This window comes from Arachis ipaensis, chromosome B09, assembly GCF_000816755.2.
Source record: "Arachis ipaensis cultivar K30076 chromosome B09, Araip1.1, whole genome shotgun sequence".
Taxonomy (NCBI): domain Eukaryota; kingdom Viridiplantae; phylum Streptophyta; class Magnoliopsida; order Fabales; family Fabaceae; genus Arachis; species Arachis ipaensis.
The window spans coordinates 46,521,112-46,535,287 of record NC_029793.2 but is presented as its reverse complement, the minus strand read 5'-3'; the positions used below and the strand labels follow the sequence as shown (position 1 = coordinate 46,535,287).

Below are 14,176 nucleotides of genomic sequence, written 5' to 3'. Positions count from 1 at the left end.
CGTGGTTGGAAGATTTTATTTAGTGAATGAGTTTTTTTCAATATCATTAAATTTATGTCTTTTATTTTTGTTATGTCTATTGTTAATTTGGTGAAATTAGAATTAGGTTTTAATTAATTGCAATGTTGATTTTTTCTTATTTCTTCTGAATTAGATTTTGAATTAGTTTTACCTTGTGAATTTAATCAGTTATCTTTTTTATTAGGATGGTGTTATTTTCTTTGAGATCAAATGAAGTTCGCTTCTTTCGTAGTTTGTGCAGTCATATTTCAGGTTAGTTTTCTATCTCTGAATTTAATGAATTGCTTAAGTTTTATGACAGACTTACTTTTTCTAAAATAGAGTTTTAGGACGGAAGCGGGAGAAGGTTGCCTAGCGACACATTCTTGAAATCTTTGTTTGCTGAAAAATTGCGGAGTAATAAAGAGAAACTCTACCGAATTTTCGTTAACATCCTTATTTGGTTTGTAAAAAAACTGAAAATTATATTTGCAGAAAACTTCGAATTATAGATAAAATTTTGCCGAAATTTCTAAGAAATCTAAATATAATTGAATGATGAAATTAAAAACAAAAGTTTTTTGACATTAAATGATTAATAGTCATGAAATTAAAAACAAAGGTCTGACTGGTATGTAACTTGTTTTATTTTATTATTAAATTTTTTTGTCTTTGACATATAATGTCATTATTCCTTGGTTCAACATATTGTTGAATATGTTATGTGTAGTCTAAATCGTTGGATCATGATTCGACAATGACAGAGAACTTTAAGTATACTCACACCTTGAAGGAGAACAAGGAGAGATTTGTTGACAGCAGTCTACGAATTATTATATGAGTAAACGTCATGTGGTATAAAGTTTAACATGTATTCGTTTTCAATTTAATGTCATCCTAATCATACATGTGTTTCACAAGAGTTCCACACGTAGATATTAGAGGCCGCAACCCAATAATCTCAGCATACTGGAGAGGGCGGCAATAACTCCGTTGATTCAGTCGTTGATCCTGATATGATTTGGCGCGAGACCGCATCTGAATCGTACAAGAATCGCGTCTACGGGCTAGGATCGTTCTTCGCCAACAACCTCCGCACCTCCACAATGAGGGCTTTATCCACCTTTGCTACCAGCCCTGTCGATCCCAAAGACAACGTCGATCTGAGGGAGCAAGTGCAAAATCTCACCCAGAGCCTTCACCCTCAGCAGCTGCAACAGTCTGAAGAGAGGTATAACAAGACCCTCACACGGTGTTAGGCACAGATTTCCTCAGGCTGAAGCTTAGACAGGAGCTAGAGCAGATTCAGCAGATACATCAACAGATGGCGGTGTACCACGAACAAATGTGCGTTGGTGACAGCGGTGCTGCTGGAGGGACACTGACATCACTGCCTCGACGCTGCCTCAGCAGGATTAGGGGGATGACGATGACTATTAGGATCCGTATTGATTAGAGTTTTGTTATGCTCTATTTGATTGTATTTTATTTATTTGACTTTTTTTTTGTACATACAATTGATATTTAATAAAATCCTTATTTGATTTCCGTTCTTTAGAATTTGTCTATTAATTATGTTAAAAAAAATTGAATTTATTGTCAGATTTATTTGGAAAAATCCGACGATATGTTAGCGTGAAACAATATAGTATGGCCCAAAATTACCGGCAAAAAATTTCCGCCAGTAACTAAATATTCTTTGGTCAAAGAATCTACCAATAATTACCATCGGATTGAAAAATCCGACGATAGTTAATTATCAACGAGAGTTATACCCCAACGATAAATCCAATGATAACATGTTTACCGGTAGATTATTTGTATTATTCCGCTGATAAATCTGATGGGATTTACCGTTTTTCCTGTAGTGAATAAAATGAGTCACTTTGTGCAAAGTTGCCTAATTTGGTGCAAACCGCAATAATGACATGGCAAATAATACATGGACAATTAATATTACGGCATGCATGTGGTACAAACTAACACATGGATAAATAATATTGTGACACATGACATAATTGTCCACATCAACATATCATGTGTCACTAACCGACCCATTATCAAATAATTGTAAATAGTCAAATTATGATGTGACACGTGTTACTAACAGTTTAAGTCATTAAACCATATCAGTATGTCAATGACGAAAAATGAGTCAATTACTAGAGTGGTGTTGTTTTACTAATTGGTTTAATTACTCTGTTGGTTCCTACAGTTTCGCGAAATTTTCAATTAGGTCCCTATACTTTTTTTTCTTTTAATTGGATCCCTGCACTAAATTTTTTTTCAATTAGATCTCTCTTAACAGTAATTGGTTTAATTATATAGAGACCCAATTAAAAAAAAAATTAGTGCAGAGACCAAATAAAAGAAAAAAAAAGTATAGGGACCTAATTAAAAATAAAATTTGGTGCAAAGACTCAATTAAAAGGAAAAAAAGTATAAGAACCTAATTAAAAATTTCGTAAAACTATAAGGACTAATAGAGTAATTAAACCTTACTAATTTTAAAAACATAATTAATACAATTTGAATCTAAGAATTAATTTTAGTATACAATGTCAATCTCATAAACCACTTTAACACTCTACATGAACTTCATAATTTTAATAGAATACCTCACATTATAAGGAAGAGCTTTCGAAATTTTGTATATATATCTTTAGTATATTAATTACAAAAACTAATTATCTAACCATCACATATAATTAATGTTTTAAAGTACATTGTGTATATGTTGTTAGGTATCGTATCAAGATTCACAAGAACCCAAGGCAAGTTGTCTATGTCGATTGAGATCTCTAAGATATTTTGTTGAGTTGTATTCTTGTGCATCTAGTAGCTCTTCTGAGTATGTTCTCTGAAGCGACTTTCTTTGACCTTTTCTTGTAGATTCTAAGTCACACTTATCGTGACCTCTTAGTAGTGTCACAACCTATACATATACAATAACCGTCAAGTTTATAATATCTATTTATGAAACTAACATGACTTACGTAAATTAATTTCTTGCTTAATTACCTCACTCATGCAAGGCCTTAAAATAGGAGACTGATCAACACACTTCGATGCAGTGAAAACAACATGACCTACTTGGTCCTTATCATAATCATCATCAAGAGAAGGATCAACAAGTGCTTCAATATTCTTATCTTCAAGCAAAGGTTTGGCCTATAATTCATCAGATAATATCAAATTACATTGTGGTATATGTTGAATTTTGTTCTTATACTTGTAAACTTGATTTATTTTGGATTTAAAAATTTTAAGACTAATAATTTAGTTCATAAAATTGTTCTTAGTTTCTAATCATCAATCTACTAAACATTTGATCCATTTAATATTTTGCAGAAAAACAGGATTTATATTACCCACAGCACAAGGCTTTTCTGCATATCATCCAAAGCTGGACGCCCACTTATGATCTCCAGAAGTAAGACCCCAAAAGAAAATATATCAGTTTTCTCATCTACTATGCCATGCATGCAATATTCAGGTGCAAAATACCTACCAAAATTCAATGAAAAAATATATATATAAACAATATTATTAGAACATGCATGAAACTTAGCTAACTCTAATGTTACTAGCTTTTTGTTTCAGTACCCAAATGTGCCTCCAATTTTCGTTACGTTGCAGTGAGTCCACTGTTCTGGTAACCATTTTGCGAGCCCGAAATCACAAATCTGCAGAAATATTAATTAATTAGGGAGGATAGGACAAAATAATTAGACAAAGATTGCATTTGAATTTGTACCCAATTAATAAGAAATACTATATTAAAAAAATAAATACAAAATTAAAAGCCTTAAAACCCTATAGACATTCCACAACTGATCTAGCTATTTTAGAGGCAGAAATAATTAAATAATGTGCTGACAAGGTCTAGAAGTTTTAGTGCAAACTACTGTGCAATATAATTAATCTCTAGAAAAGAAGATGAAAATCCATTGGCGATTGACAAACCATGAAATGAAATTTTAATTTACCATAAATTAGTCTTTAGGTTGGTTTGATAAAATTTTATTTTTTAAAAATAGTTTATAAAAGTTAATTTTAAAAAGATAATTTTTTAAAAGTTATAACATCTATATTTGGTAAATCAAATTAAAAATGACTTTCAATAATTATAAACAACAACAAATTACATTAGCAATGAATGTTCTAAGTCAACTCATTATTTCAATAGATATCAATTCAAAGTTCCTATTTTTAAAGAGTAGTAGTTGATTTGATCATAGGTTGGGAAATGAAGCTCTTGAAATAAAGGGGTTGTTTCACCAAGAATGGTAAGATGGAGAAGTAAACAGAATCCAAGTTCAACAATAAATGTTCACATCAGAATTCCAAAGTTTAGGTACCATGGATCTTCTCCCAAAGTAATTACAAGAATAGATGAGGACATGTACAAGAGATTACAAGATAAATGAATTACCGAGACTTGGTTTGGTAAAGTTTTTACTTTTTAAAAGTTGTAGCATTTATATTTAGTAAATTAAATTAAAAATAACTTTTAATAAGCACAAGCACCAACAATTACGTTTCGGTAAATAGCTTTTAAAATTAAAAAATATTACAATAGATATTAATGTAAGAATTAGATTTAGATATTAATTAATATGTGATGTTATATTAGATTTTTAAATTTTGATAAGCATAAACTATTTTTGAAAAACTCTACGTTAGATTCTTTCAAAAATACTCCTATCTTTTAAAATATAAGCACAAATATGTGATTTTTTTTACCAAATGTAAAATGAGGAATTTATATTTTTTTTTCTAAAGGTAGTATGTTATATTTCATTAATTATTGAAAAATGAAATCCAAGAATGTCTAAAAATAGGACAACATAATAAAAGATGGAAATTTTTTAAAATAATACATTGGAGGTATTCATCCAATAGTGTATGATCAAAAGCTAAGAAGAATCTAAAAGAAGAGAGAATAATAAGTCGAATTGAATGAAAATAAGAGTTGGCTTTATGGAGACGATAACTTAAAATGGGAGTTCTTTGAATTTCACGGAGCAGCTTGACAGAGCTTGCAAGAATAGCAGACGGCGTTGAAGTAGAGCTTTCAAAGACTAATAATTGGTTGTGAACTTTCCAACAGTTCCAACATATGATGGTAAGTAATTGAGGATTTGGGTCAACATTTTTCAATGGGTTAAACATTTCCATTGCTGCAGTTCACTATGTCCAAAAATCGTGAGAACTCTTCATTAATTTCAAGGTAGTGAAATAAACAATGAGTGATTGTTTCTGTTGCTTCATGACAGCAAAGACATGTTAGCGATGTAGATGGAAAGCGGCGGTGAATCTAAACAAGCATTGGAAGACGACTATGGAGAACTTTTTAAATAAAGAGCTTAATTTTGTGAGACAAGTTCAAACTTCCATAGTTCAATCCACGATTTTTTCTGCTGCATATAAGTAGCGCAAAGTTTAAAAGGCAGATGGTGAAATAACACTTCGCAGAATTGATTGTATAGTTACACTTATTTTATGACTCTTATTTTAAGTGTTTCTATTTAGTAATAGTGACACTTATACAACTAATTTTTTAACTAAATATTTTACTGTAGTCTATATCTCTAATCCTTCTTCATTTATGTTCTATTTTTTCCCTAGACATTTGAAGATGAGAAGAGAAAAGAAGAGAAGAGAAGAGAAATGAAGCGAAACGAAGAGAAGAGAAGAGGCAAGGAAGGACCCACATTGATTTGTGGTTCTTAACATGGAGGAGGGTGATGATGCCTCCATCATTCTAGGAATGCCTTTCCTAGCCATTGGACGTGCACTCATAGATGTTCAAAAAAGATAATTAACATTAAGAGTCCATGATAAACAAATGAGCTTCAATGTCTTCAAAACCCTGCAACATCCTAGTAAGATAGATAATTGCATGAAGATTGATTTGATTGATACATTAGTGGAAGAAATCATAAAGAAGAACATCTCCTCAATAATCTTTAAGATTCTCAACCTTCGATGCCGGAAGATAATGAAGAGCCTTTAGAAGAGAAGGTCACCTTGGGTCAATCTTGGAAAGAAGTTTTCTCCTTCTCTCAAAAAGATGGTGAACGACTCCATGATGCATGGAGAAGATTCAAGGAGCTGTTAGAGAAAAATTCACAACATGATATACCCCAAGTGGATTCCAATCCTATTATTTTATGATGGAATCTCTCTAGACTACAAGGAAATGCTAGATGGATGAGATGGAGGCTCCTTAAAAAAGAGAACAATAGAGGAGGCATGGACATTAATAGAAGAGCTAGCAGTCTGCATTATGAAGAGAATTGACATGAGGCTGAAAGGCGTATGCATAAAGATGGATGGTACTGAAGTATGCTACGAAGCTTTCCAGTCTCCAACCTAGAAGCTACAACGTCAAGCTAGTAACGATAAAAGAGCGTTTTTTGTATTTGCATCCTTCTACTCCTTCCTCTCCCTCTGCATGCATATTCATCTCATTGCTCATGTTTATCTTTCTGCATCCTCTTTTATTTAAGTTTTCTTTTTTTAAAAAAAGAAGAAGTTATGCATGTATCACGTAACATAATATATGCTTAGCATTCTATGTTCCTCCATACTCTTCACCATTTTATAATATGTCTAAACCCTAAGTTTGGTGTTCACCAATCTATACATGGCCAAACTCTAAGTTTGGTATTGCATCTCAAACCAAGACTGAGGATGAAGAGAGCAACAAAGATAGATAATGAATCTGGTAGCAATTGTGTATGGTGGTTAGTACTCCTTTCTTTTAAGTTTTCTTTTGTTTTTCTTTTCCTTTCTTTTACATCATATCTATTTCTCTTACTCTGCTATCCATGCCTATTACTAAACTTGTTCTCCGAGCACTATAATCACATAAAAAAGAGTTAGTCCAATGGAGAAAATTTAAATCAGTTAAAGACCAAATCATCAGCAGTCAAGGCAAGGAGGTGTGTAACGCCTAGTAAAGGGCGTGCAATGCCCTGGGCTTTGTTGAAGAGGGCGCATAACGCCCTAATGAGGCGTGCAACGCTTGACCTAAAAATTAAAGGTGGCGTTTAACGCCACTGCTTGGCGTTAAACACCCAAGCCTAAAGATCAAGCCCAGTTACACGCCACCAAGTCCAATGCAACGTCAATGATGAATTCAACAAGACCCAACCTCAAAGATGTGATTTCCGATTGAAGATTGAAGAAAATTCTATATGATTTGATTTTGATTTGATTCTGTTTTTGAATTTGAATTATTATGAATTATCTTAATTATTCTGATTAAGATAAGATTTAGTTTTGAATTTGAATTAGAGGAAACCTTAGGATTTAAATAAGTGAAGATTCTTCACAGAGGGAACTTCCAGTTTCCTTTGCACAGTTTCTTTTCATTGTTGTTTTCCATTATCCATGGGTAACTAATCTTTTTGTCAAAGGGTTAAGAGCTCTGTTATGTTTCTATGGATTATTAATCTAAGTTTTCTTTTTATTTTATAATCAGTTTCATGATTGAGTTAGCGTTCTTTATCTTTAAAGGATTAGTAGTATCGAAAGGTATGCAAATCCTATTTTAAATATGTTTATTTTTTCGACAGAATTAACACCGAATTATGCTTGAAAACTCTTTCACATGTCTTTTTGAATTCGACTAGACATAGTGTTTCAATTAGTGTGCGATAATACATGATTTTCAATCACTCTAACTTTGAATATGTGGCATATAATTCATATTAGAACAAATTTTGAAAATTGTATTTTCTCATAAAATTCAATTAGACAGGACTAGCTTGGATACGTGACATATAATCTAATCTAAGGACTACTTTTGAATTTTATGAGAAACTGAATAGGATTTGTACTTAACCTCTTCAATTAATTGATTGACCAAGACATTGGCGGTTAGTTAATTGAGGAAAAATCGAGGAACCAAGATATTGAAAATCGGTTAATTAAGGTTGATCGTGAAAAGATCTCTGAACGCTTTAGAATAGGTAAACACAATTTGATTTTTCTAGGGCTTAAACATTTTCAAAGCCATTGGCATTCTCTATTATTATTCTCTTTCAATCAACATCACTACCTCAGAAGCACTCAACTTCTAGATTCCAAGCAATACACAACTTTGCCCTCATCAATGCTAGGTTTTATCTAATCTAATTAGAAATTTAACTCGATATTTGTGTGCTTAATCCTTTAATTCTCGTGGGAATGATATCGACTCACTGTGGTATTACTTGAATAATCTAGTGCACTTGCCAGTATCTATGAGCTTTAGTTTTTGCTCATAACATATTGGCACATAAGCTTGTGCTGTTAGGCAACCATGTTGAGGGATTCAGATTTATGTTTTTAATTGGTCAATCTTTCTGGATGTTATAGTATGTGATTAGGTGATAAATTAGCTCCTATATATCTCTTGGATAGACTGAAATTGTTGAGATAAAAGTTGCAATATGTTACTTGATTGATGATAAATACATGCTAAATTTTCTCCTGTGAGAGATATTATTTGATAATGAATTAATATTGTTGCTGAATTTTCTATTGTGTTGTTGACATTAACCATTGAGCTTAAAAATTAAGTTTTAGAAAGGTTGTGGGAGTTTTGAATTGCCACAAGCATTCAAAATGACAAGACTGATGCTGCTAAGATTATAACGGTTTGAAACAGTCACTAAATATAGGAAAATGTTTTTACATGAACTAGTAGCTTAGTGATGTTTTTAAACCATCACTAAAAATATTGTGACAGTTAAAAAATTCATGAAATATAAGAAAAACTGTCACAGGATTTACTAACTCAGGGACGGTTTCAAACTGTCGCGAAATACAGCATAAAAAAACACCTTGACAAGTGTTACAAATTAGTGACAATTTTTTAATTCAAAGACTGTCACGAACAATTTCCAGACACTTCTTACCAACAGTGGTCCAAAACCGTTGCTATGTCACCAGCAATGCTCAAATTCGTGATGCTTTTTTAACCGTCACAAAAAAAATTTAGCAATGGTAAAAATTGTATCATAATAGCCTATATTTAGTCTGAAGTTGTATCATAATATTTGGATTTATTCAAATCCCATTGGAATTTGTCTTTACTCCGATGGATTTTAACCGACAAAATCCTGTCTGCAACTTTTTGGAAAAATAATTCCTGAATGAGATTTTGATTCCAATTCTTGCTTTCAGTAATTAAATCTTTAACTCTTGGAACAAAATCAGAAATAGCCTGTCTGTTTGGCATTTCAGAAATCATTAAAGGATACGGAGGAGGCAGCCAAGGATCCTCAAAGGTTCAAATATTCTCTCTAGTACCCATAGCCCAATTAAGACCTTTTTCAAAAATATTTCATCCTTCCAGTATGCTCTTCCATCCCAAGAAGATAATACTCTAGTTTCTAGAGTTATAACATTACCATTTCTAAAGTACTTACCTTTTAGGATTTTGGATAATAGAAAAGTAGGATGTGTTACATGTTGCCAAAATGGTTTGCTTAATAGTGCCAAATTCTGAATTCTAAGATTTTTAAATCCAAGGTCTCCTTCTCTTCGTGGATGAGTCATAGTGTCCTAGCTAATCTAAGTCATCCACCTTTCAGAACCATTTTACCCCTACCAGAATTGAGAATGTAGATAGTGGATCTTCGAAATTAAACCATCAAGTAACTTGAAGTAAGACGATGTTTAAATAGGAACAGTTTCACTCACTGCCTTAAGCAATTGTCTACCACCCGAAGATAGAAGATTGCGCTTCCATCCTTGGATTCTTTTCCAAACCTCCTCTTTGATCATACGTAAAGAAGCCCTTTTTAATCTAGAGACTATAGAAGGCAAACTAAGATATCTGTCCTGGGCCCTAATGTGATTAATATTCACAGAGTTAGCCAGTTGTGTAGGAGTAGTAGAGGGAGTATTGTGGCTAAAAATTACAGCAAACTTATTAAGATTCACCTTCTGACCACTGATGCTTTTGTAAGAACTCAACAAATTCAGAATGTTTAAACATGTCTCAGGATTAGCCTTACAGAAAAACATTGAATCATCATTAAATAGGAGGTGATTGACCTTAGGACATTGCGTATGTACCAGAATAGCTTGAATTAATTTGTTTAATTCTGCTTTGTGCAGCAAGAAGGAGAGACCTTCTACACAGAAAATAAAAAGGTAGAGAGATAGGGGATCTTCTTATCGGATACCTCAATTTATGCTTTACAAGCATCTTTTCAAAAAGTTTTATCAAACTAAGTTTTAGTCTATTGATGAGTAAAGAGAAAAAAAATGAAATTATATATATTGTTATGGTCCAATACCCAAATTAGCTTAAAAACCTACACACCTGACCCAATATTGGGCCATACGCACTAAAATCAAGATCGTATCGCCTTTCAAAATAGGAAAGAATAAGTGGAGGTTCTTCATCAATCTATTCGCAGAAGACTATAAATATGAGGGATAGGAGTTCCCTAAGTCTTTTTGTTAACCCTAATTCTTATATCACATGAACAATTTTGACTGACTTAATTGTTAGAATACTTATATGTTCTCCCCATCCAGCTCAAAGATGATTCTTGGCCACTGGTTTCCCATTCCATTATCCATTAATGTAAATAGTTCTTGGGGTTATTAGTCAAAATCGTTCCCAAAAGATACCTCGATCTCCATTTTCGTCTCTGAAAGAATAAATTAATCAAATTCGTCCCCGAATGATTTTTTTAAAATCACGTTCGTCCCTCCATTAGTTTCTTGATGCTGTGTTTAACCTTGAATGTGAAGTGACAACTCAGCATAGTAAACGACGTCGTTTTGCATTCTTCATCTCCTGAACAAGCGTCTTCATTCATTCTTCTCGCACTTCCAGCTGATAGAGAAGCCTCACTACTATTGCACAACGATCTCGTCACCTTTATTGTCGCTGGTGAAGCCACCCCTGCACGCAATTCTTGTTGCTCCACACTCTCTCAGTCGCCTTATCCTTTTTTCACTCACACATCGAGAAAGAAGGCTGAGTCAGGAGTTGGGTTTCGTGACCCAATCTCCAGAGCTCGTTGGTTCTCTAGTCGAGGGAGCATCACTCTCCTCCCCTGCTTCTCTGCTCTGTCGTTACGTCAGTTCGGGTAGGCCTTTTTCGTTGTGATTTTTTCTGTTTCTGTTGTGTTCTAACTACAACTAAGATCATATATATAATAATTAATCTTAATAAAAAAAATTAAACTGGGAGTTTCAGGGGAGAATGACATCCATGGCTACAGGGTTAGTGGCTATGGAGTTTCAGTATTGAGGAACAGAATTAGCAAGAGAGAAGACGACTAATGAGTGCGGGTTTTTGTGTTAGAAATGTAATTCTTAGTGACGAATAGCCGACCTTGCCATTGCGGGATTGGACTTCTTACCCTCAGCAACGATTTGCAGTGAAGAAGAACGTGTGTATTCACTCTCAATGACAGCTACAGGCATCACTTATGGAAGGGATTAAGTTGTTCGTGGGTGACTAGAGTTTGATCTTGGATCAGCATCAATGGAAGAACGGCAAGCTGCAGGAGCTGATTACGAAGGATTATGGGTGTAATTAGGTTCCGGGTCGGGGGTGTTGGATGACCCATTCGCTAACAGTGTTTTGGATCCTTGTTGGCCTAGCACAGTCCAAAAAAAATAGAAATATAACTTTATTGCCACATCAGCTTCTATTAACGCTATTAGTAAGAGAAGTGACGGAAGGACTAACGTAAATAATTTTTAAATCTTTTAAGGATGATTTAGATTAATTTAATCTTTCGAAAATTAATTTGAGAATCACGTAATCTCTCAAAGACTAATTTGACCATTTACTCATAATTCTTGATGAGAATATATAATGATAATTATATGCTCAAAATATTAAAAACATATATATTGCACGGTTCAATATAACCAAAGTTTATTCAAGAAATCCATGCATACACACAAGAGAGGAGCGTACCTGTGGGTCAAAATTCTCGGTGAGCAAAATATTCTCTGCTTTAATATCTCTATGAATAATCCGTCTGTGACAATTCTCATGTAGATAGAGTAAACCATCAGCTATTCCCAAAGCAATCTTATATCTTTTACTCCAATCTAGTTTGTGTTTATTTGGACCTACAACACACAACACTTTAATTTATTTGATAAATGTCATATATAATATATATATGAGGATTAATATAAAGATAAGGAGAGATATAAACCATGAAGAAGAGATCCCAAACTTCCGAGAGGAGAAAGTGAAAAGACAAGAAGATGCATGTCTCGTTCGACACAGCATCCAATAATCTTGGCAGTATTAGGATGATCAACATGGGCAATCACACCAAGTTCTGATAGAAAACCCGCTGTCTTTTCTTCTATGCTTCCATTCGTCAATTTCTTCACTGCTATTAGTTTCCCTTCTTCAAGACAACCCTGATAAACCTCAGCAAAACCACCTCTTCCTATTAAATTTTCTACATGTATTCAAACCAAACAATAATGAAAACTTACCTACAGCCATCCCATCTGTGCATGGTTTTATGGTTATATTGCAATTAAATTTATATTATTTAAAAATATTATATAATAAAATAATATTTAACTACATCAATACAAATAATAATTTTTAAATAAAGAAAAAATTTCATTTTAACATAGAAAGTATAACCTCAAGTTCAAGTTCAAAATTCAACTCATTTGGCCCAACACAAAGAAAACCTTTATTAATACTAATCAAATCCATTTATTTAATTTAAAAGAGAAAAAACAGTAAAAAGATTGACATTTTTTGCATGAATCTTGTTCCTTCGCTGTAACAATTCAAATAATGGGTCCAACAATAATGATTTGTTCATCAATGTGGGTCTCATTGTTACAGGCAACTCCAATCTCATATTTTTTATGGCATTACAGTCCCAAAAACTAAACAAATCTGGTTTTTGTAATTTCTGATTGTGAAAATAAAACTAAAGGTACAAAATAATAAATTTTTGTATCCCAATTTAAATAGATAAATAAAGAATTTTTTATTTCAGAAAACCAATGACTGGCTATATAAATGGAAGGGTAAGGATCTGAACTAACCGCTGCTAAAATTGTTGGTTGCATATTGTAATTCTGAAAGGCTAAAAGTGATCAAAGAAGACCTGAAGTTGTAGAAACCAGTATGTAGAGTAGTAGTAGTATCTTCTTTAGTGCTTTTGCTCTTCCATCGTAACTTGGAGAAACTAAGAGTGTGTAATGAAGGTAGGTGATTCTTAGTTGGTCTAATTTTCCACAATTTGAAAATTTTGCCCCATCGAGAGCGTGCTCTGCTTGAATTACTTGAACCACTTGCATTTGATTCAGATGCTTGTTGCTCTGACTCAGAGTCTAAGTCTTTAACGCCAGCTTCTAAGACACCCCTCGGAGATGTCTCATCTTCTTTCTCTTTCTCCATCTCCAATTCCCTCAAATCTAACATAATAAATCATCAGAAAACCGACTTATTATTACGTTATCACCATGAAGTAACAAGTCTATTTAATTCGAATATGAACTAGCAAGAAAATGCAATATATATAATTGACAGTCTAAACTTATCTTCTTAATTATTTTCTTAATCTTTTAATATAAAATTTTGAATCTGTATATTTTGGTGAAATAAAAAAATATATATTTAAATTTTTACTCATTTAAGTATGAAGCGAAATTTAAAGAACAAATTATTATTATTATTATTATTATTATTACTATTATTATTATATCACGTAATAAGTTATTCAATGGACGTTGTGAGTTTACAAAACTTACACATGATGTAAACAGATATCTCCTAAGAGCATGTGAAACTTTGACTCATTTGCAATTCGGTGGGATTGCATAACTAAGGTATTTTAGTAATTAAATTTAATTAAGTTGGTATAGTAATTTATTAACACAATAAAAATTAATTGACGAAAAAGGAGAAAATATACAAAAAAAATAAAAACTTAGTTAAACTTGTTTGCAAAATTAACTTGTTCCTTTAATATTATTCTTTGCAACTTTTCTTTTAACATTAATTAAAATATACAATTTGAATTTGTGAAATTATTAACTGGTATAATGTAATTATTTTTTTCGATTGATCTTACATATGATATGTTTTATTACTCTAGCTTTTTTTTTTTAAGTAATTTTAAAAATGAAAATAATAGAAGTTTTTTTCTTTCCATTATTG

The 14,176-nt window shown here is 32.5% G+C and overlaps 1 protein-coding gene across 1 annotated transcript; it reads right to left on the bottom strand.

Annotated features, from left to right (window-relative positions):
• On the bottom strand, positions 2,751-13,498 carry LOC107615479 (receptor-like cytosolic serine/threonine-protein kinase RBK2). Its single transcript, XM_021112323.1, has 7 exons — positions 13,060-13,498; positions 12,195-12,449; positions 11,948-12,105; positions 3,607-3,686; positions 3,372-3,507; positions 3,022-3,171; positions 2,751-2,935 (listed from the first exon to the last, which is right to left on the bottom strand). Exons 1-7 carry the CDS (start codon positions 13,436-13,438, stop codon positions 2,753-2,755), a joined length of 1,341 nt encoding a protein of 446 aa, XP_020967982.1. The 5' UTR covers positions 13,439-13,498; the 3' UTR covers positions 2,751-2,752.